General features: G+C 47.0%; 1 protein-coding gene across 1 annotated transcript in view; it reads right to left on the minus strand.

Moving 5' to 3' along the window:
* The window catches only part of LOC135917823 (uncharacterized), a 75,543-nt gene that overhangs the window by 44,648 nt on the left and 5,735 nt on the right, over positions 1–25,160 (minus strand). The window contains exons 3-4 of the mRNA XM_070530496.1: positions 17,229–17,406; positions 11,941–12,056 (exon numbers count right to left, since the gene is read on the minus strand). Coding sequence (XP_070386597.1) covers positions 11,941–12,056; positions 17,229–17,406 — 294 coding nt within the window. The remainder of the gene's footprint in view (positions 1–11,940; positions 12,057–17,228; positions 17,407–25,160) is intronic.

Consider the following 25,160-nt stretch of genomic DNA (forward strand, 5'->3'; position numbering starts at 1 on the left):
TTCTATATCAGTCCACATTCTGTGTGAAGAACCTACAGTGAAACTATGCTTCGCACTTTGTTGTATTGTAAATAAATCATTCTCCTTTGAAATGTATGTTCTGTGTCCAACTAAGCATGAACATGTCTGCATGCACGTACAGCATGTTTTCAGAATGTGCACATAGATGAAGTCGACATTCCGCTGAAGCATACTTTAGGTGGTAAGAGAACAACTTATGTTTTTAATAACTTTGTATATGGTTTAAATTTATATAACAAATATAATGAAGGCAGAGGCATTCAACTATTGTACACGATACCTAAATCATACTTCAATCTTCCCTTAGAGATAATTGGGCAGGCAAGCGTACAATCCGTCTCACCTGCTTGCAACCACTGCCTGGCATACCATATCTTGCATGAGACAGCACAACAGCGTCGTGACCGCTTATAGGGCCCCTCACCAGGCCCCATACCAAATTTTGGTTATACACTGAAAGTTATTACGTGTCCTCTAGGGAGCGTTCTGCTGCAAATATGTTTCAAACCAGCTCATTATTGGCCAAGATAGAAAAAATTTAATTCCACGAACCCATGATATCGGGAGGCGAGCTCCTCTGCATAGCAAAACTCTCTCTAAACTTCTCGACGATGTTCTCCGTGAGTCCAAAATTATCCATAAAACGACTTCAAGCTACCACCCTCTAACTAATGGTCTCACAGAGTACTTTCATCTCACGCTGCCCGACATGATATCAATGTACATCCACCCTGATCACACCAATTGAGATGTCATTCTACCATTCGTCACTTTCGCATACAGCACGGCCGTCCAACGCACTACGGGGTACTCGTCTTTTTTCCTTGTGCATGGTCGCCAACCGATCACTGTCCTCGAGGTTCCTTTGTTCGGTGTCCCCATGCCCTCGTCCATGTCGGTGAGTGAGAAGTTCGTTTAGCGCATTGCCCGGTGTCGCCAACGTGCCCGCCTCAATATTGATGCCAGTCAACAAGACCGCAAAATTCGCTATGATGCATCTCACCGTATCGTTTCCTTCCACCCTGGAGACGAAGTGTTACTGCGGACCCCAGTTCGCGCTCCTGGAATGTGCGAGAAATTTCAGCCCCATTTTATCGGGCCCTACATTGTACGGGAACAGACTTCGCCAGTTAACTATCGTGTCACACCAGTTGTTCCGCCTTTGGACGGCCGCTCCCGTCCCACAGAGATTGTGCATGGTTCGCGTTTACAGCCTTTCATACGATGTTTCGCTCCATAACCAGCGGCCAGGTTGGCTGCTTCCACGTGCGGGGGAAATTGTGTGAGCATTATATAACCTCTTCATCGTCTGCGTCTGTATATATTCATCATCATAACCAGCGGCACCGCTTTCAGTGCGCGACCTGCGGAATAAAGTGTTGAGGTTTACCAGCTCTATCGCTATATATATATATATATATATATATATATATATATATATATATATATATATTGTAACGATGTTAGTAAAACAAGGATATTTATTAAAGGCGAACTTGTGCCCACTAGTAAAAGTCACTGAGATCGTGCAGAAATCCGCGGCAGTCGTGTTCTCAAGCCGGGCTCGAACCGCCTTCCTCTTCTCCTCGCGTGACACCTCGTGCGCGTGGCGCATGCGAGCCGGGTCCAACTGGGTGCCCGTGCCACGAATATCGCTGCCTGTTGTTGCTGAACAACGCCACTGTACGGCGTGCACAGTGCCCAGTGCAAAGGGCGCGCAACTTGAATGTCACCAAGTTTGTCGTGGCATTATCCCCCTCCTTACCGCATCGGCCCGATGCGTGAGAGGGTGTAGGGGTTCCTGTGGGCGCTCACTTTTTTTGTGGTTGTTGCTGTTGTTCATGACCTCTCCTGGTAGGGTTTCATGCGGACAACATGTACAACTTCCGTGGAGTTGCGCCGTCTTGGGCTCTCGTGTCCAGCGGATTTCACTTCGTAAGTGACGTCGCTTATACGACGAAGTATTTCGTAAGGGCCGAAGTATCTGCATAGAAGCTTTTCAGACAGTCCACGGTGGCGCACTGGGGTCCATACCCACACCTTGTCACCGGGCTGGTAATGAGCTTCACGACGGCGCTGGTTGTACCGGCTGGAGTCGATGCGTTGTTGGCGGCGTATTCGGTACCTTGCCAGCTGTCGTGCCTCCTCGGCTCGTTGCAAGAAATCATCCAGGTCAGATGAATTATGGGTTTCTTCATCTAACGGCAACATAGCATCCAAAGTTGTGGATACGGCTCGGCCGAATACAAGTTCAAACGGGGTGACTCGTGTTGTTTCCTGAACGGCCGTATTATATGCGAAGGTGATGTATGGCAAAATTCCGTCCCACAGCCTATGTTCAACGTCGACATACATCGAAAGCATGTCGGTCAGTGTTCTGTTAAGGCGTTCAGTTAAACCGTTTGTCTGAGGGTGGTACGCCGTAGTTTTCCTATGATCAGTATGTGTCATTCGCAACAAGCATTTCATTAGGTCCGCAGTAAAGGCCGTTCCACGATCGGTAATAACAACTGTGGGAGCGCCATGCCTGAGCACGATATTGTGGACAAAGAATTTTGCAACTTCGACAGCCGTTGCATTGTACAGGGAATCAGTTTCTGCGTAACGGGTCAGATAGTCCGTGGCCACAACTATCCACTTTTTGCCTAAAGATGATGTTGGGAAGGGTCCAAGGAGGTCCATACCGACTTGTTGGAATGGGGCTTTTGGTGGCTCTATTGGCTGGAGGAGGCCGGCCGGTTTTACGGATGGGGTCTTGCGCCTTTGGCACTCGCGACAAGTCTTGACGTAGTGCTGCACTGATGCTAATAACTTGGGCCAGTAGTATTTCACACGAATCCTGGCGACTGTACGGCTCACACCCATGTGTCCAGACGTCGGCTCATCGTGACAGGCATGCAAAATTTCTTCTCGCATAGAGGTGGGTACGACAAGTAAAAACTTTGTCTCGCTGTTCTCGAAGTTTCTCTTGTAGAGTACACGTCCTCGCAGACAGAACGAGGATAGGCCCCTAGAGAAAATACGCGGCAGTTGAACGTCGAGTCCCTCCAAGCGCTGTATAAGTGGAAGCAATTCCGGGTCATCTCGTTGTTGTTGAGCAATCTGTGACGCGTCAACAATGCCAAGGAATGGGAAATCCTCTTCTTCTGACACAGGTGTCTCGACGGGTGCGCGTGACAAGCAGTCGGCATCGCTGTGTTTCCTCCCGGATCGGTATACGACAGTAATGTCATACTCTTGAAGCCTAAGGCTCCATCTTGCTAGTCGTCCGGATGGATCCTTGAGGTTCGCCAGCCAGCAAAGCGAATGGTGATCGCTGACTGCTCGGAATGGTCTACCATAGAGGTAGGGCCGAAATTTACATATTGCCCAAATGACTGCAAGGCACTCTTTCTCGGTTGCGGAGTAGTTAGCCTCTGCTTTCGAGAGCTTACGGCTGGCATAAGCAATTACTTTCTCCTGGCCGTTATTCCGCTGCACAAGTATGGCACCGAGGCCGACGTTACTCGCATCGGTATGAACTTCAGTGTCGGCTGTCTCATCAAAATGGGCAAGGATTGGAGAAGCTTGCAGGCGTTTCCTTAACTCGTCAAAGGCGTCTTGTTGTTCGCTTTTCCACATGAAAGGTTGATCTTCCCTTGTCAGTATTGTAAGAGGCTCAGCAATGTTTGAAAAGTTTTCCACAAATCTTCTGTAGTATGCGCATAAACCCAAGAAACGGCGCACCGACTTTTTGTCTGTGGGTGTCGGGAACCTCGCAACAGCTGCTGTCTTTTCGGGATCTGGCCGAACGCCTTCAGCACTGATAACGTGTCCGAGAAACCGAAGTTCATCGAAGCCGAATTGACATTTTTCCGGCTTAATTGTCAAGTCTGCTGCGCGAATAGCTTCTAACACTAGTCGCAGGCGCTCTAAATGTTGGTCAAATGTGGTGGAAAATACGACCACATCATCCAAATACACTAAGCATGACTGCCATTTCAATCCTGCAAGCACAGAGTCCATCATTCGCTGGAACGTTGCGGGTGCGGAACAGAGGCCGAATGGAAGTGCTTTAAATTCGTAGAGGCCATCAGGGGTTACGAATGCTGTCTTTTCACGGTCCCGTTCATCCACCTCTATTTGCCAATATCCACTCTTGAGATCCAGGGAGGAGAAAAACTTTGCACATCGGAGCCGATCTAACGTATCGTCGATACGCGGAAGGGGGTACACATCCCGCTTGGTTACGCTGTTCAGTTTACGGTAGTCGACGCAGAATCGAAGCGTGTTATCTTTTTTCTTAACCAGCACTACCGGAGACGCCCATGGACTGCTGGAAGGCTGAATAACGTCATCTGAAAGCATCTCCTCTACTTGCTTCTTGATGACCTCCCTTTCTTTTGGTGACACTCGATATGGGTGCTGGCATACCGGTCTTGTGGCGTCCTCTGTTATGATTCTGTGCTTCGTAACAGACGTGCGCCGTACCTTCGAGGACGTGGAGAAGCAGTCAGAAAAATCCTTTATCAGGGCATATATCTGTTTCTTTCGGGCTTCAGGGAGTCTCGGGTTGACGGTAATTGATCTGTCGACACTGCAGGTTCCTGGCAGGGCAGTTGACGTAGTTAGGCTGCATAATTCGGTCGCTTCACAGAACTCGTGGAAATAGGCAATAGCTGTTCCTTGTGCGATATGTTGGAATTCATTACCGAAATTTGTAAGTGCGACATTTGCACGGCCATCGCTTAACTGAACAAAGCCCCGAGCCACGCAAATGCCTTTGTTGAAAAGGAGCTCTATGTTTCCATCTGCTATGCCTTCGCGGTCAGAGAATCTTTCATTCTCCACAAGAACCATTATACTGCAGCGTGGCGGCACAGTTACGTCATCGTCGACGACGCGCAGTGCAGTGAGACGTCGCTCCTCCGATTCTTCCACAGGTATAGCTTGTTTTGTCGAGAAAGATACACTGGACCTACGTAGGTTAATTATGGCGCCGTTAGCTTGTAGAAAATCCATTCCCAATATAAGTTCCCGTGAACATTCTGGCAGTACAATAAAGTCAGAAACGTATGTGAAGCCTTTTATCGTAAGTCTTGCGGTGCATCGGCCAAGGGGCGTAATAAGATGGCCGCCTGCCGTGCGTATCTGCGGACCAGTCCACTTCGTCACAACTTTTTTAAGGTGCTTCGCCATCTTGAAGCTTACTACTGAATAATCAGCGCCGGTGTCGACTAAGGCATTCAGCTCGCATCCGTCTATTATCAACCGCAAATCTGACGTAATCGTTTCGTTCCTGCACCTGTATACTGGAATTATCTCGTCACCGCACTGGAATCGCGTTGGAGGATCTTCATAACTCTGGTTATCAGCGGCCTCACCTCCACAGGTCGCTTGTTTCAGTTTTCCTGGTGTGGGCTTGGTGAACGACGCCTAGGCGATCTTGGAGACGCGCGTGGGCTAGGCGATCGGTAGCGCATGGGCGACGGTGCCCGTGGTTGATGTTGGCGAGGAGTAACGGGGCTTTGGCGCGTCGACAAGTATTCTTCTATCTCCGCTGGCCGTTCACCGTTTCGGGGGCATGGTGCGCTTAAGGGAAAACCCCTTAACCCAACTTGACGGTACGGGCAGAACCTATACAGGTGACCCGCTTCTCCGCAGTGGAAACACAGAGGCCTGCGCTCGTGGTCACGCCAGACGTCACTTTTCCGGGGCCTTTGTTCCACAAAACGAGGTGCACTACGTGCTAAAGGCTGATAGGCAGCCGGTGGTTCCAGTAGACGAGGTGCACTGTGCACTGTCGATGGGTAGGGAACGGTCGTCGCAACTGCTCCACTACTGTGTACCGCGGGTTGCCTGAGTACGTCGGCGTACGTTGGGGTGCGCCGCGTCGGCTGTGGCTCACGCTCTGGAACCCGTATGACGTTCCTGAGTTCGTCCCGGACAACGTCGACGATAGATAGTGCAGCTGGAGCCTGAGGTATCTGCAACTTGTTGAGCTCTTCCCTGATCACTGACCGGACAAGCTCCCGTAGGGTTTCCAGGTCGTTTGGCAGGCCTCCAGGGACGACATGGACAGGTGCGCAGCTTGCCTCACGGTTGTATTGCCGAGCCCGCTGTTCCAGCGTCTTTTCGATGGTCGTTGTTTCACATCTGAACTCGGCGACCGTGCGCGGTGGGTTGCGGACGAGAACTGCGAAGAGTTCCTGCTTTACTCCACGCATGAGATGGCGCAGCTTCTTATCTTCACTCATGGTGGGATCAGCACGCTTGAACAGGCGGGACATGTCCTCGATGTACATCGCCACGTCCTCGTTTGTGAGCTGGTTCCTGGCTTGAAGTGCGATTTCCGCCTTTTCTTTACGATCCGTGCTGGCGTACGTTGCTAGCAGTTGTCGTCGAAATTCCTCCCAAGAGGTCAAAGAGGGTTCGTGGTTTTCATACCACGTTTTTGCGAAGTCTTCCAACGCGAAATACACGTTACGGAGCTTCTGTCTTTCATTCCATTCATTAAAGCTCGCCACTCTCTCGAACAGTTCCAACCAATCTTCCACGTCTTCGAACGAGTCACCATGGAATGTTGGCGGCTTGCGAGGTTGGCTTACGACTAGCTGTGCCGGTGTTACCTGGGTATTCATTGTGGCGGCGTCCGTTGTGGGAGTTTCTCTTGGCAAGAAGCGAAGAGGGCCAAATTCGGGCGAGTCACCACGAAGACGGCGGCTGGTCCGCTGGTGTACAGGTGTCAGTTCCACGGGATGGATTCGCGGGTTGTCGGGGCTACGCTGACTTCCGTTCGGGGGGCTTCGACTCATACCCCGCACCTCCACCAGAAATGTAACGATGTTAGTAAAACAAGGATATTTATTAAAGGCGAACTTGTGCCCACTAGTAAAAGTCACTGAGATCGTGCAGAAATCCGCGGCAGTCGTGTTCTCAAGCTGGGCTCGAACCGCCTTCCTCTTCTCCTCGCGTGACACCTCGTGCGCGTGGCGCATGCGAGCCGGGTCCAACTGGGTGCCCGTGCCACGAATATCGCTGCCTGTTGTTGCTGAACAACGCCACTGTACGGCGTGCACAGTGCCCAGTGCAAAGGGCGCGCAACTTGAATGTCACCAAGTTTGTCGTATATATATATATATATATATATATATATATATATATATATATATATATATATATACAACGCTCAATCAGTCACATAAATGCTCTTCTAGCGCTTTTACAAAACGATAGGGCAGGAAAATGGTACCGCCTTGATGAAAATTACAGTCCGTACTGGCTCCGGAAAGCATTGTGTTTGAATGTTGCAGTGCTTAAAAAAATTGGTTCGATCAAATGACTTCCTGTGTCACATGTTCGTCTAGACAATAGCTGTTTCAGCGTCGTTGGCTGCTCCGGGAAACCTGATATATGGAGTGATTTATCCTTATTAGAGTTGTTGAATACTGAGGGCAGAGGGGCGCAGAACGTTTGGTAGAAGGGAACAGTCTCGGCGCGGGTACCTGGTGAATACTAGAACTTATGTTCTTGAGCATCAGAGCACACCAACTATTATTTCTTAGTAGACTATGGAAAGTGAAAGCACACGAACCTCCTTTGTAATCAGTGCGATAATACGATAAGCGGCAGTCTTCCTGCGTTCCGTTCCAAGGCGTCTGGAGGACATCTGGGTTTCGCGTCGACTCCGCAACACTGCTACAAAGGCCAGAGCTCGCAGTCATTGGTCGCGTACAAACTGCTAAAAGATGAGGCTCTATTTTCGTTTGCATAACTTCGTTCAATACTAAGGCTATCACAGTCAAAGGCTATAAGGCTATAAGGCTATACACAGTCCAAAGAGAAACGGGAAAAAATGATTTTCAGTGTCACATATGCATGCATAAACGGTGCAGCTCATGCGCCTTCATTCTATGTGGTAACATGCCTTTAAGACTCCGAAATGTAGTGTTATTTAGGGCAGGAGACTAGTATTTGTCGATGGTGTTGTATCTAGTATTTAAAATTGAACAGTGCCCATGGCCCTGGCGTATTGCAACCAATTCGGCACAAACGCAACCAGCGCAGTTTTGAGAACGAGCCAGCGAAATCCAGCGAGAACCGGTGCGTGTACAGCACAGACCCGTGAGCCCCAGCGTCATAGCAGCGAATCAGGCATCTCGTCCAGTGTGACCCAGCTCTTATCCAGCCATCTCGCCGGTCTCCCAGTGACTCCTAGCGAGCGCCTGCGTCGTCTATGCGGCCCAGTGTAAAAAAAAAGAACGTTGGTTTCACATTGAAAGGCACTGGAAGACGCTGGGTTCTGCAATAGGGATAATATCCCGTAGTTCTTTGCAACCGTGCTGTTTACGCACCTTACAATGCAATGGTTGTTTAGAGAAAAGAAGCCATTAGGCGAACATGCATTATTAGAGTTTTCGGACGATCCTACCACTGTCAACCAGATGTAGGAGTCGTCGGGCGACCTCGCCGCTCCCACCATTTGAAGGAGCTGAAGGTCGTAGAGAGGAACTCGGTGAAAAGGATTTATTTGCATATTAACATTTTGAATAAGACATACATCGACAGTCTAGCGTGACTCCCATATGGAGCCCGCAAGACTAACATACAGCAAACAGCTTACGAGCACACAGCTCACTAGTACATTTCTTGCATGACAACAAGCACTCAGCTCCCGACGACGAGCACACTCTAGCAGCCGGCAAATGCTGCTTATAAGCACTTGGTCCCCCATGGATTCCAAGCGAACGGATACGTTCGTCCAGTCATCGTTCGACGTCCCCGTTTGACGTCACCGAAGATGACCCGCCCTTTTGGAGGAGGCGGGCTCACATACTCGTGTTGCACACACACACAGGTGTAAAGGTCCGGAGCCGATGTCACAGGGCCTCATATAACTCTGCTTTGTCCCGGGTGGCGCGGCCGAGTACCACATACCTGAGCTGACCGCGCGCCACGTGGCTGCCAGTTATTCGCAGTTCTCTGAAGTGCGCCCCATCTGGTTGCATTGGAACATGTGCAGCGGGCTGAAAGTTGGCACGTTGCCACCCCGTACGGCCATTCCTAACAGCATGTGCCGCATGCACAGCTGACGCCGTTGTTGCGCCTGGCACGACGCACTCGCAACAAATATCAGCCGCTTGGGTCCTGTAAGAGATGTATCGCTCGGCAGTACGTCGATAGATCAGAGCTGGGATGATGACACTTTTGATAGCTCACTTGATCTCAGTAAGCGTAATAAGTTCAGGCCTGGTACAATTACATGGCCTACAAGTGCGAAAAGTTCGGCAGGCATTTGCACACACATTTCCCAGATATGTGTGCGCGCGTTGCTGGACTATGGCACTGCTGCATATTCGAGGATATTCGAATAGCACCAGGACATTCAGGCAGTGGCGTAGCTAGGTCGTCTGGCACTCGGGGCACATAGGTCTTCTGTCACCTCCCCCCCCCCTTCCCAGGTGTAGTCGAGGAAGGTGAGGATATTAAAAATTTCCGGGTGTCTTAAGACGTATAAGACCACCCCCCCCCCACTTGCCCCTTGCACCCGGGGCACAGGGCCCCCCGGCCCCCCCGTTGCTAGTCACTGCATTCAGGCAGCAAGAGGGAGGTTTACAATTCCTCTGACCACGGTGAAATGGGTCCATATTTATAGGGAAAGCAATCGCGTGAGCCCCAAGCATCTACGATGCTGGCTGCTCGAACGGCGCAGGAAAGACTCGGGTGCCACAAATATAGGGGTCGTATTTCTACACTAGTGCAAAACGCCCTATATCCCGCCGTCGTTGCACAGTGGCTATGCAGGTCGCGGGATCGTATCCCGGCCACGGCGGCCGCATTCCGATGGGGGCGAAATGCGAAAACACCCGTGTATTTAGATTTAGGTGCACGTTAAATAACTCCAGGTGGTCGAAATTTCCGGAGTCCTACACTACGGCGTGCCTCGTAATCAGAAAATGGTTTTGGCACGTAAAACCCCATAATTTCATTTTTTAAAACGCCCTATGCAAAACAAATGGGTCCTATACGAATAGGGCGTGAGCATGATTGAAAAATTAGACCGTAAGACGTAAGACTCACCTTACTTGTAACTTAGGCTAAGCATGCAAGCTTCCAAATTTGAAAAATGTATCATTTTATAGCGAAAGCAATCGTAAGAAACTCCAGGCACATTAATACCGTCCGCGTCGTTGTTATGTTCTGCATAAACTGCAAGAGCGATAACATCGTCCCTGCGTTGCGAATGCGATATGTGCCCGTGAAATTGCTAGGGGGAGTCGACTGTAGCGCCTCCATTTCGCATGCGCAAGGGAGGAAAAGCGGCGAAGAAGCGCGCCGTCTTCAGTCTCACGCCAGGCACCGGGATGAGGATAGGTAGGGGCGTCCTAATATGGTGGCTGCTGCGTATGGCGCAGCCACGCGTGGCAGTGCGTACTGCGCCAGTCCTATCTTGAGAGCGATGTGCAACGGTGACAGACTTTAGGCGTCTGCATTCACCGAGGGTCAATAGCTTCGTGTGCACTGTGCTCTCGCCGTTTAGTTCAAGTTTAAGAGAGAGGGAGCACGAAGGCCTGTTCGTTCAATTCTGCCATGCTAACTCCCTCCAGCGTTTTCATAGCGAGTTTCAGCGGTCAGCGAATGATACGGGTTCATGTTTGATTGTGCTCCCGTGAGCTCTTGCTTGTTCATTTACTTAGTAAAGGAGTGTTTAAAGTTTAAACATAACTACTATCCGTACTGGGTATAGCTCTCTACTAATTAGCTATCGCAGTTGATCTTTCGCCTGTCAGGCAAAACTGCGCCTTTTTTCTCATTTAAATGGACACTCCAGACGGATTCCTACCGTTGCCGTCGCCGTAATGTTGCCCATAAAGTCCAAGGGCGATAACACGGTCCCTGGGCGCCGTATGCTTTATATGCGAGTGAAAACATGCGAGGTTTAGCCAACGATGGCTAGTCAATCTAGCGCGCCCAAGGGAAGAAAGTGGGGATGAAGCGCACCGTCTTCCGCCGCGCGCAAGGCACCACGTGGGTAGGGGAGGGACGGGGGAGGGGCGGTGTTTTTCACCGGCCACTGCTGCGTGTGGTACAGTCGCCCGGGTCCTATCTCGAAAGCTATCTGCGACGGGGTCAAAGTGCTGATATGCGCTGTGTTTTCGCTGCTTAGGCCGCGTTGAAGCGGGGCAGCGGGAAGGTCAGTTTTCGCGCTGCTGCTGCCGTGTTTCGTCACTCCAGCGTTTGACTGCGAAAACACACCTCATCAAGCGAGATGTGTTCATGTTCGCTTACACGGCCGATAAAGCCACTATCGTTACCTCGTAAACCATTCTACTAATTTGCTACCACAATTATTGCTTAGTATTTCGGTCGAAACTAGGTCTTTTTTATTTCGTTACGTCATTTCTGTGCTCTAGTTCTCACGCACCCTCTGAAGCACTCCTATTATGTTTCACGCGCTACACCATGGATGTGTCTTCGATACAGCCTAACCCTTTCTTTCTTATGCACTGTGATTGCTCCGTGTACGCAATCTTCATTTATCTAAACTTCAATGTTTTTTACGTTAATTTTATTGTTGCAGATTTGCAATAACGAAATTTAGATGTCTTGTTACCGGTAGTAGTAAGAAAGAAATCCCAGTCCCATTGGTCTTCAAGTTCCCACAGATAACATTCGGTTTTTGCATTACGTGGCCAGTTAAGGTGCCTCGGATGTGTCGTGGCCACCACGCCACTAGTTGAAGGCAATAATATTCATTTTTGGACTTCTAAAAATGCCTTTCTGATGCGTTTACGCTTTATAGAATAGCCGGCTGAGTGAGTTACCCGACAGTGCCTCGATAATCCAATTTAAATGCGCCGCACAACTTAGCAGGAGCGAGAGCGTTTGGGTTGTGGCGAAAATTATAAATGGGACTATTTTTTTAAATGCTGTACTCACTTCAGTGCCTTTCCAACGTATTCAACGTTTCCTGGATTTATCAACCAATTGTGCAGAATAGTATAACTCGGCCGTAGTTTAGCGTCTTTTTTATCATTCATTATCCTGGCGATCATCTGCAAGGAAAAAGAGATCGCAGCCATGATTTAAATAGACAAATGTACCCACAATGGTGCTCTCCTCTTGTCAGCCAGACAGAAAGAAAAACCGCTCAATGTAGGCAGTGCTAGTCGATTTACAAACAAACACAAAGTGACCTGCTATAAATGAGAAGAGCGCTTCGGTTACAAAGCACGAGGTCGCGGAATACAAACCCGGCCACGGCGGCCACATTTCGATGGTGATGAAATGCGAAAAGAGCCGCGTACATAGATATAGGTGGTGCACGCTGAAGAACCCCAGGTGGTCAACATCACCGACGTCTCCCATTACGACGTGCCCCAAAATCATATCCTTGTTTCGGCACGTAAAACGCCATAATTCAATTTTTAATTTAAGCGTTTGATTTGGCTTTTCGAACTACGCTGCGGGTTACCGCCTAATGCTTCGATGGTGATTGCGTACATTTCACGTCATAAGATTGGAATAAAAGCAGATTGGCATACTTTTACGTTATCGGACTCTTGGTCATCGTTTTCGTCTGCACTTGTAAAATGTATTCTATATGTCTATACTGTAAATGGAAGAGAAGAAAGTGGGTTAACGGAGAAACCCGATTTTCACTAGTCACAGCATAAGAAGCCAACAAACAAATACCCGACGACGACCTAGGGGAAATCACTTGCACTTACTAACTAAACTAAAGAAATGATAATGTAATGAAAACAAGTGCATGAAAAACAAGTTGCCGCAGGAGGGGGGGGGGGCATGATACCAAGTTTAACTACTAGAATTAACGCTGGGAGTAATACATAAACGGAAAATGAGACGCCCACCTAAACGTCGCAAAGTGCTACAAAGGCTTTTGATGTAATTAACTACGTTTGCATGGATGTCTCACTTTCCCTTTACTAATTACTTATATCCCCCTTTCGGGTTTTCAAAGAACTATTACGTCTAACCCTGGGAGTTCTAGCCACTGCCACCATTCACGTGCCTTGGTGGCGGATGTGGAACATTTATTCTGTTGCAGACGTCACTAGTAAGTGATCTTTTTGGGTGCAGGAAATTGGCCAATAAAGCCACATATGCTATCTGAAGGCATCAAGATCGCCGGATTGGATACCCTCGTTATGACCCTCACTGATAAAATCAGTCGATTTATTGACGAGTGGCCTTCATCCGAAAAGGTCGCGCACCCGTGACGCCTGCGGTAGAAAGGATGTTCCACACCTCCCGCCACGGTTTGCGAATGGTGACGCTGGCTAACACTCACAGGATTAGTTCTAGCAGTAAAACGTAAATACCCCAGAAAGTCGGTGAGAAAACGGCGCTGGGTAGCTCAGTCGGTAAGAGTACCGCCCGCGTAATGCAAAGACGTGCGAAGACCCACACTTTAATAAAATTGTTTTGATAGAACTGACCATTTTCTGGCCGAAACCACCTCAAGATGAATGTCAGCGTTAATGCGATTTCATTCAACCAATGTAGTGACTCAACGTTTTGTTAACGCCGAGACGCGTCACGCTCATTGAGTGCCCGCAGCCGGGCTCCTTTCTCACGCGTAATTCTGGAGACGCTGCGCCTTCAAGGTGCGCAGAACTCAGGGAATGTCGGCTTCCTTTCTTTTTCTTATCCAAGACTACAAGAGATGCCCACGAGCTTTTCGACGGCTGTACGATGTCGACGCCCAGCATTTCGCTTACTTGTTGCCTTATTGGTTCACGTTCTCGCATCGAAACTCGGTAAGGGCTCTGACAGAGTGGTCGAGCGCACTGTTCGGTTAATATGCGATGCTTTGCAACTGGTAAATGTCGAATCCTCCATGACGTCCAAAAGGAGTCTTTGTATCGCCAGAGAAGACTACTGAGCTGCTGCTTACTCAAGGGGCGACATGGATTTATGTCGAAGTCTGGTTCTGGAACTATGGTCGTTGGGAAGATGCGGCATAATCAGAGAGGAAAAACGCATTGCCGACTTCCACAATTTCCTCGTTGTATGGGATCATCGTGCCCTTGTTGATGTGCTTGAACTCCTGTCTGAAGTTGGTCAGCATCATTTTCGCTTTCCCTCCGTGCTGTCGAGAGACCCCTCTTGCGATTGAAATTTTATGGTCGAGCTGTAGAAGGTGGTCGCCCTCGATGACGCCTTCTACATCTGCGGGTGTTTCGCTGCCGATAGAAATGACAATGCTGGCGCGAGATGTGATGTTGTCTTGGTCCTCAAGCGCCGTCAAGGCATGGTGCCTACGAGCGCTCTCTGTCGTCACTGCTTAATCTTCCGTTACCGTTATCGACTTTGACTTCAGGTCGGTGATTGCGCCGTGTGGGTTCAGGAAGTCCATGCCGAGAATGACGTCTCTTGATCACTGTTGAAAGATGACCCAGGTGGCAGGGTAGGTCCAGTCATGAACGATAATTCTTGCCGTGCACATTCCAGTCCGCATTATTAGGTGTCCTCCAGCTCTCCGGATTTGAGCGCCTTCCCATGCAGTCTGTACTTATTTCAACTAGGCGGTAAGGCGGCAATGGATCGATGCATCACTGAGTGGCCGGGTCCTGTGTCCCCTAAGGCGGGGAGTGCGTGGCCATCGACAAGCACGTCGAAATTGGCGGTTCTTTCTCTTGCATCGCAACTAGGTCTTGGCGTAGGATCCCGGCTGTATGGTGTTGACGTGTGGGTGGTAGGGCGCAATGTCAAGCAGTTGGTCAGTGCATTCATTGCTTCCATACGTCGTCGCGATGACGGCGTGTCGTTACGTGGGGGAGATAGTGTTTTCAGCGTCTTCGTTGGTGGCGGATGATGTTCGTCAGTTCGACTAACAGCAATCACTTCTGGATCGGTTGCGGCTTTTGGTTTTATGGATATGGGCTGACGGAGAGGCCCCGTGCTGGTCCATTACATGGTCGGCGCGGCGGTGACAGCTAGCGACCTCGTTACGGTGAACGCGATGGTCGTCGAGGGTTCCACCTAAATGAGGCGAGGTAGTTGGTGATATTGCGAGGACGTTCACCTTGCTGCTGGCGCAGAGCATTGCCGAGGAACCCTCATTGTCCCATTTTGCTGTGAGGGGACCGGCGGCAGACTTGGCCCACCTCTCCACAGTAATAGCACAGCGGACGATGGCCGGGGGAGCGCCAAGCATCGGTCTTTCTTGGAACGCTACGCTGGACTACGGTCGGGTGTGCTGGCAGCGGCGGCCGTAGACGACGGTGTAAGTCATCGCTTCTGGCTGGGGCTGCGGTGAGTGGGGCTGCGCCTGAGGAACCTGCCAGTGCGTAGTGTAGTTGCTCCTTGACCCTGTCAGAGACTGAGGCTACCTGGGTTTTCGACGAAGGCAAGATATTCAGCTGTTCTTTGCGAACACTGGCCCTGATGGTCTCTTGGAGGTCGTCGGAACCGAGTACTTGGATGGCGCACTGCGGTGTGAGCACATGGAGGTCAGATTGCCTTGTGCGCATTTCCAGAGTTTTCTCAATTGCCGATGCTCGTGTCGCAAACTCAGCTACGGTCTTCGACGGGTCGAGGACAAGTCCGGCGAAAAGCCTTTGCTTGACGCCCCGCATTAGCAAGCGGTCTCTTTTCTCCTCCGACAATTCCGTCTGAGTGTTTTGGAAAAGACGGGCTATCTCCTCCGTGAAGACTTGGACGATCTTTCTAGGCAGCTGTACTGGCTATCCTAGTAGAGCTTGGGCTCGCTCTTTGCCCAGGACGCTTGTAAATGTCGGCAGGAAGCCGCTTGGGAATAGGTCCCACGTCGTTAAGGTGGCTCCTCAATGGTCCTGGTGGCGTCTTCCCATGAGAAGAACACGTGACGCAGCTTAACCTCAAAGCTCCTGTTGTTGAACACTGAGATCTTCTCGAAAGACTCGAGCCAGGTTTCCCGATCCTTCGATGAGGCCCCAGAGGAGGTAGGTGGCTCCCTCGGTTCTTTTAGCGCGATTCCTGCCGTTGTGGTCATTGTCTTGGTAACGATCTTCCTGGTCATCTCAGGCAAATGTACGTACTTCAGCGGCAGACCTTGGAGCCTGCGGCTAGCTCGCTAGTCGCAGGCTTAAAGGACCCATTATCCATTATGCAACTAGTAGTTGCATAGCGAATCCCCACCAACTAGCTCCGCTTTCTGTCGTTCTAAACGTTCCTCGCTAGTCCTTCGCGACGTTCGTGCTGTCTTCGTGGTTCGCGCTTGCATCACTGCTGTGAGGGGGCGTTCGGTACACAAACGCACTAGAACCTCCGCCAGACGTCACGTAATAGTGACCGTGAAGAAAGGAGCAAAGCTGTCAGTGACGAAACTAACGTTTTATTAGGTGAAGCTGCGCCCTCAAAAATAGGCTATACTCAAACAACGATATTGGCGAACACAGTCGATGACCATGGAAAATCTGACCAGCGGAGCGAGAGCGTCGGCTGTTATACACGAGTCATCGTGAGTTCCAGAATGATCGCTTACGCCCGCGTATCTTCCGGAAAGTTCTACAGCAGTCAGATTATGCAAGGCTCAGGGACAACCAGACCACGGATAAAACCCGCGATAACATTCGAGAAACTTCCGATATATGCTGGCACCCCCCCCCCAAGCGATGCTTAACATTTTTAGCCGTTGAAAAGCAAGCAAACGCACGTATATATATATATATATATATATATATATATATATATATATATATATATATATATACATATATATATATATATATATATATATATACATATATATATATATATATATATATATATATATATATATATATATATATATATCTATATATATCCTTAAAATCTATTCGCTGTTTCTGAACTGTACAAGAGCGGCATAATAGAGCGTCATAACTGAGGCAATGACATTATATCATTTCCACTGTAAATTCTGTTTTCGCAGCATCTAAGGGATAGTTTGCTGTGAACAATTCAATGTAATGTTTGATCTTGGGTTTTACCATCGATACTTTAGAACAGGCAATGTGTAGCCACAGATATCTTGCATTTTCTTTTTTGAAGCGGCTGCCTACCTACACCTTGTTTCTTATCGTGGAAAAAAACCGTTGCATTTTGCACAGGTTGTGTAGTGAAAGAGGGAGTTCCGATACCGTCTAGCGTACAATCCATGGACGCCTTTGGCGAGGGTTTCTAAGTAACTTTGTGCGACTAAAAGTATAGCCGGATTTGTAGCAGATTACGACACTCACCTGCAATCCCTTCGCTGCTAACCTCACAGCAACGGAAGCAACGAAATTTCTGAATGTGATAGTTCCACCCACTTGACCATAGTGGTATATCCGGTAGTGGTCCCACAGCTCATCTAAATGCATCTTCGTGGTAACGTTGCTTGTAAGGTTCGTCATGGTGGCTTCGTGGCTGCATGTTCTGATAAAAGAAAGCGTGTGAAAGAAACTGATCAGAATAATCTCAGATGATTACACGGCTGAAATGCTTGCAATGGCAATATCATTTTGTTATTTACGTGGAGTTGGTGTCTTGTTCTTGATATTGTTCTTGATGAAGAGTTGAATAGGTTATGGGAGTTGGGCTTCTACCATGCTTCCTAGATCCAGCGCTTTGACAGTGAGCTTTCGCAGTTATCGACTGAGATACGTTCATGTTTGCTTGTGCGCTCTTGACATCATGCTTGTTAATTTTGTTTAGAAGCTTATGCGGCCGATAAAGCTACTGTCCACTAATGTGCTATCACAATCGATGCTTCACCTTTCGGGAGAAACTGCGAGCTTTTATTAGGGATACGACGCTGGTGAACTGTATGCAAACTTTCGAAGCTTCATTTTTTTTCAGATTGCGGACATCGTGTGTTTGCCACGCGGTGAATCACATCACCCGCAATGTTAAACACTAGGCCGAACACGTGGGCGCATTTAGACTTATGGAGCGGCGGGAAACGAGCTGTCATAGGTATTATAGATTCTGTCTTGTGAGCTGCTTTAACGCAGTTAAGAATGATAAAATATCCGTTCAAAATTGTTATCAATGGTTCTGCTAAAAGATGTCAATAATTGGAGAAATGTAGACTAAAAACGCATTTTGTTTCGAAAATATTAGTCGGGCCCTTAGTGATGCTGACATAAGTGCAGCGCCGTCAACCTAATATTTCTCGTGTATTTGGGCAGTTTTGGCGCCAGAATAGTTCTTAAACTTTCTGAGTAAGGCATTTCGTTCATTCACAAGGCAGTGTAGCCCATGAACAAAAAAGATCTTATGTTGGTCCGTACTAATGGTAGTCGAAATTCATGACGTCTGCTTAAACCACTGCTGGCAGCGTTCCCACCCCGATCTCGTTATAGCACCGTTTATGCCTTTCCGAGTTTTGTGGCATTGTTACCAAGCGTCTCTACAAGTTCTCTATTTCGTTCCACTTCTTTCTGTAACGCCTTAGGGCGTGGAAAGTACAAAAAGTAAAGAAATAAATAATATTGCCTAATTTAACTTATATCTTTAGTGCGCCTTGTAATATAAAAATTCTACTCCTCACATCAAATTTTGTGAATGAAATTGTCAAATGTAGAACATTGAAAATCTTGCGCCACATGCAATGAGAGCAGGTAATGCAGCAAGACAGGCCAGCATAGTGGACGATGACAGCATGAACTCCATAAAAAAAAACAATCGAAAGAATAATATCGCTGACGGCTTTCGCTGTTAGAACAAAACACAAAGCCAAACAAAGGTTTTCTTTTGCAATGAACCGCTACTCCTAGAATGATTTCTAAAGTTACAACAGACAGGGGCGGGGGAGGTGGGTGGAGTGCTCAGAAATGCTGCCTGAAACTGCCAACCGCTTTTTTCACGTGCACTTTAGACTCGGGAAAAGCAGCGCTGAAATTGTACCATGAAACATTTGTGCGCCCATTCTTGTGCTTTTTAGCGAATTGCCGAATTAAAGTACCAAACTTAAATTGGTCTAATACGTAACACATTGCAGCACATTTTATACGTTCCAGTTTGAAACCGTGCATCCAGATCATGTTTCTGTGACATGAACAGTTGTTTTTTCGGCGTCCGAAACCACGTTATTGGACATGCGTGTGCTATTACTATCAAAAAGTTTACACAAACTTGATAATTTTTTTTCGCCTAGATTTTCGCACTAACACATTGACAATTACGCAACTTTCACATAACTTACATCAATGAATTTTTCTGGCTAAATTTGAACCCTTTGTTCTCTTTCTTTTTGTTGGTGTGGCCTTAGAAAAAAACTGCTAAAGGCAGTTTTTCCCTAAAATTGACTTTCCATTTCTCATACCCTCACATCTCTATTGACTTACAGTGAATGTTGAAGGGGCACCACGGTCGTCCACGCTTTCTCTGAATATTATTTCAATGGATAGGGAAGCAGCAAATGTGGTTAAAACACGTGCAAAATATGGGATCCTGCAGTGACATTTCAGCCTATAATGCCAATGTGAAACAACTTGAAGAGGAGTTCACGTTCGTGCGATCCCTTGTTCCGCCTTTCAATAACGCCACGCGTTTTATTCTTTGGAACTAGAAACATAGTGCGAGCGTATCTTCAATGAAATTCAATCTGGCTCTTCAACCGCTAGCAACACGTCGAAGAATTTCCCGCCTTTCATTTTTCATAAGCTATATCCCTACCCTACACTTCATAAAAAATTCATGTCGTGAGCATGTTACCAATCTCACCGTACTCATCATCAGCATAAAGTTAGAATTGGTGCTTGTAACACGACATATTTTTACAATCATTTTTGCCACGTACGTCGAAAGATTGAAATGAACTTCCTTCTGACATTGTTTCCATAAATAACAATGATGATTTTCGGAAAGCACTAGCTAACACTGTATAATAGCAAACATTTGTACGAACTGCTGTTGGTCTTTTATTTGTTCTTGTTTAATGCTACTTATATATGTCATGTTCTATTACTGTACTTACAATACTTTGAGATAACATTGTATAATAAGCAAATATTGCTTATAAGCTCGTAATTTATTTATTTATTATTTGTTGTATCACCCACTCCCCTCTATAATGCAGAAATACCCTGTGGGTAAATAAATAATTACAAAAGCAATGATAGTAGACGACAGCTATTCTGTTCAAATCAACCACCTCCAAACCCCATCTGATGACAGGAAGGGCCATTTTAGGATATATTGTGTAAAGGCAGGAAATGGGGGGTCACCATTGTGCAATCTACCCTAAAAATACCTCAACTCACTGCGCATGTCTCGCTACATGCAAACGTGTGCTCAACGACGCAACATTGCTGTCGCCGATGCATTGTGTCCGTAATTCTTGGCCGTGCTATATAAAAGCCGTGCAAACCAGACAGTATGGAGGATGGACCGCATCTTAGGACCACTTTAATGAAGCATGGTTTTCAGACTTGTAGTCTCCGGGGAGGTCGAAGTCCTTGAAAGGTCTGTTTTACCTTAGCTCGGTTCACATTGCTAGAATGATCGCCGAGACCAACATGCGAAAAGAAAATGACGCAAGGTGACCATGACGTATTTCCGTCTCCTAAAATTACATCTGGCGCTTGCAGGACACAAGAACACGGCCTTTAGAAATTGCCTTCGCTTACTCCAGAAAGCAGTTGCGGAGAAGGGCAATTACATTTCGTCATTAGTTTGTTCTACCAGGGTGCTCTACGGATCATCATCATGATAATCATCAGCCTGTTTTATGCCCACTAAAGGAGGAAGGCCGCTCCGTGCGATCTCCAATTACCCCTGTCCTGCGCCAGTCGATTCCAACTAGCGCCCGCAAATTTCCTAATTCCTTCACACCATCTAGTGTTCTGTCGTCATCGATTGCGTTTCCCTTCCCTTGGTACCCATTCTGTAACCCTAATGGCGCAACGGTTATCTAACCTGCGTACTACAAGACCTGCCAAGCTCCATTTCTTTATCTTGATGTCAATTAGAATATTGTGTTACACCGTTTACTCTCTGTCCTAAACCACTCTCGTTTCGTCTCTTAACGTTATGCATAGCAATCTTCGTTGGATTGCTCTTTCCGCGGTCCTTCGTCTCAAGCTTTCTTGTCAGGCTCGAAGTCTCTGCCCCATATGTCAGCACTGGTAAAATGCTCTGATTGTACACCTTGCTTTTCAATGATAATGCTAAGCTTCCAGTCAGGAGCTGGCAATGTCTGCCGTATGCGATCAACCCATTCTTATTCTTCTGTAAATTTCTTTTCATGACCAGGGTTCCCTGTGACTAATTGACCTAGGTAAACGCACTCCTTCACAAACTATACAGGCTGACTGGTATTCCTGAATTGTGGTTCCTTTTCCCGGCTATTCATAATTATCTTTGTCTTCTGCAAATTAATCTTCAATCTCAGTCTTACACTCTCTCTATTAAAGTCCTGAATCATTTGTTGTAATTCGTCTGCATTATTGCTGAATAGAAGAATGTCATCGGCAAACCGAAGGTTGCTGAGAAATTCGCCGTCGATCTTTACTCCTAAGCCCTCCCAATTTAATTGCTTGAATACTTCTTCCACGCACGCAGTGAATAGCAATGGAGAGATTGTATTTCGCTGACTGACCCCTTTCTTTATAGGTATCTCGCTGCTTTTCTTTTGTAGAATTAAGGTAGCTGTAGAACCTCTGTAGATATATTGCAAGTTATTTACATAAGCGTTTTGTGCTCCTTTATTACGTGATGCCGCTATAACTGTTGGTATTTCTACTGAATCAAATGCCTTTTCGTAATCTATGAAAGCCGTCTAGAGAGGCTTATTATACTCTGCGGATTTCTCGATAACCTGATTAATTACATGCATGTGATCCATTGTAGAGTATCCCTCTCTGAACCCAGCCTAATGTTCAGGTTTTCCCTTATTCTATTGGAGATAATTTTGGCAAATATTTAATATAATACTGGGAGTAAGCTAATGGCGTACGATTTTTCAAGTCTTTAACGTCTTCCTTTTTGTGGATTAGTATAATGTTTGCAGTCTTCTACTTTTCTGGGACCTTTGCAATCGATAAACACTTCGTGTAAAGAGCCGCCAGTTTTCCAAGCATCATGTCTGCTTCATGTTTGATTAAACGACTCTTAATACACTTCTCCTGCCGCTCTCCCTCGTTTCGTGTCTTGAAAGGCCCTTCTGACTTCATCAGCAGTTATAGGAGGAGTTCCTGTATCCTGTTCATTCTGTTTCTAATTGAAGTATCCTGACTCCTCTGGGTACTGTACAAGTCAGTATAGAATTATTCCGCTGCTTTACTATGTCATCGAGATTGCTGAACATATTTCCCTGCTTATATTTTAGTGCGTACATCTTGGTTTGTCGTAAGCCAAGCTTTCTTGTCACTGATTTCAGGCTACGGCCATTCTTTAAGGCTTCTTCTGTCTTTCTCACGTTATAGTTTCGAATATCACTTATTATCGCATTGTTGATCAGTTTTCACAGTTCCGCGAATTCTATCTTATCTCTTGAGTTGAACACTTTCATTTTTGGCAGTTTACTTATTGGGTGCCTTGTTACTCGTGGAGTTTGCCTACTGGTCGCCTTGGTGACTTGCCTCCCACTTCAACTGCTGCCTCTGAAGCCAACCTAGTTACGCTTTCATTCATTAGCTCCATGTCATTATTATCTCGCTGTTCTAAGGCTGCGTATTTGTTTGCAAGTACCAGCCTGAATTTGTCCGCTTTTACCCTTACTGCCTCTAGGTTGACCTGTTTCTTCTCGACCAATTTTGCTCTTTCTCTCTTCAAATTGACCTGAATCCTAGCCCTCACTAACCTATGATCACTGCACTTTAACCTACCTATCACTTCTACATCCTGCACTATGCTGGCATCAACTGCGTATCAACGGATGAACTGCACCTCAAAAATTCAGGTAACAATTCTTACTCTCACTAGATGCTCTCAAATGCTTCCAGCTTATAGTGGGACGTGTACATGGTTTACCATTCAACACTTAATTGGAGTTAGAAAATTGGCCGTTATAAACTCTTGAGTTAGTATATATTGCAATGAAGAGAGCAGTTTTGTTAGGAAGTGCATCCATTGTGTTTACTAGTATGCGCCTGCTGGGGGTGCAGACTTGTGAGGCATTTCAGTTGTGACGTAGCCATCATAAAATTTAAGGTAATCGTTTCGCAGAAGAGCGCAAGAAATAAAAGCTGCGGTGGAAGAAGGAGCGGAAAAACCCCTTCGTGGTGCTTCCGCGGCTTCTTCAATGACTTCCACTGCGAAGGCTACGGCGCAACAGGGCTTGACCACAGCGCTCCGCCTACTGAATGCCATCATTGCGTGCAGTTAAGAAGGAGGCTTAGCTGGTACGTTCCTATCAAATGCAAGAACAAGGAGAAATAATGTTATTTGTTCAAAGGGTGCACCAAATTTGATCGAGCTTGTTGTACTTTAAAGAAAATTTTAAAATCTAATGACTGTTGGTTGCGAACTTTTGATTTATGTCATCAATATTTTAATAAAGGCTGTTAAAAAGGTAATTTTTCAGAAAATGAAACTTTCGCGTTTACAAGTATAAGTCGACAATAAAGAGGTATGGCACAATTCTGTAACCTGCACCTAATGTAAATCTAAAGCGCCCGAAATTGATATAGTTTACATGGCTCTCAAATAAACCACTTATATATGAGTTTAATTTTTGCAAACCCCTTGTAAACAATGTAACAAATTCCCATAAGAACTGACATATCGAATTCGCCCGCTTTGAGTGCTCTTACAGATGCAGTTTACAGGCCTGTATACTCGTTCCTGATGCCGAGCTGCGGATTTAATAAATGCATGCTTTAAATGTTTCTAACCTACCAATTTTTTTAGGTTCTTTTAAAAAATTCGCACCTTAAAAAAATTCCCCTTTCAGCAGTAGTTTTTCTCTCAGCGGCAAGTTTCATTAATATCGGCCAAGTGGTTATGTCAGAAAAACGCTACTGTGCTTTACGTGTATTTGAATAGGCGGCTTCCGAGTTGAGTCCGAGCAGACTGCACGAGATTGAGGTCGAGTGAGCCGGACGGCGCTCACCCACTGAGGCGCCATGTGTGGTAAAATGTTGCGAAGGCGCTGTGAGCAAATTGGATTTAAAGCCCCTAAATAAATATCAAAGGTAGCGTCATGATTTGATGATTGCCGCCGTCCTCCTACCTTGTGCTTTACCTCGACTCTCGGCCCTCATATTGTCCAAACTCCGCAGCGTGTTTTCGAGCGCTTTTTTCTTGCTTGTTTTTTTTGCTTTCTCCGCCATCGCGTTGCCAAAGATTGCTAGCCGCGTGTCCAAGGATCACGTTTCGCGCCTTCTTTGTGCTTATGTAGCGCGTTCCGTGTTGGCAATGCCGCGTTGCAGTGCCTTCAAATGCAGCACGATTGAAAGGGGCGGCAAACGACTATTCTGTATTCCATCTGCCAAGCGATACATGGCATGGATGAAGGTGTGGCTTCAACGAATCAGCCGGACTGATTTCAACCCCGCGCAATGGTGCCAGCTCGGTAATGTAAGTTACGGATTATTCGCTCATCACTAATCGCACATGCTGCAACTGTATGCGGCTTAGTTTTCGCTCTCCTATGTGCCATATGCTCGCGCTGCATTTATTTGCAACTTTTGTTTTCACAAAATGAAGCGCCAATGGTAACGGCACACAGAGAAGGAACAAAAGACAGGACAAGGCGCTACTTGCATCGGTTTATTGAAGTCAAAGGTAGCTGATTATATAACCACGCCGGGGGGGGGGGGGTGGCACGAAAAAAGAGGGAAACTGATTATGTGAATACACACTTGCGAGAACTCTGAAGATATATTTGAAGGGAATTGCCATTATTTAAAATCTTAAACTTATCTAAGAACATGCTTTCATTGTTATAAATGTTTAGAGACGGGGTGCTCACACAAGCGTCCCCTCTTTTTTTAATCTGGTTGCCTCCAACAACTCACGCGCCACAGATCTTTACTTGTAAACATGATTGTTGTGTCATGAAGCCTTTCTTCGCATACTTGTTTCTTCTCATTCCCGGAGGCCTTGCAATGAAGCGGCAAGTTTGAACTATAGCCGTTTTTCAATAAAAGCTTATGCTCCCGCAGGCGTTCATAGATACATCGGCCAGTTTGGCCGATGTACTGTTTCCCACACTCGAATGGTATGCGGTATACTACCCCTTC

The sequence above is a fragment of the Dermacentor albipictus genome, unplaced genomic scaffold (assembly GCF_038994185.2).
Source record: "Dermacentor albipictus isolate Rhodes 1998 colony unplaced genomic scaffold, USDA_Dalb.pri_finalv2 scaffold_156, whole genome shotgun sequence".
Classification (NCBI taxonomy): domain Eukaryota; kingdom Metazoa; phylum Arthropoda; class Arachnida; order Ixodida; family Ixodidae; genus Dermacentor; species Dermacentor albipictus.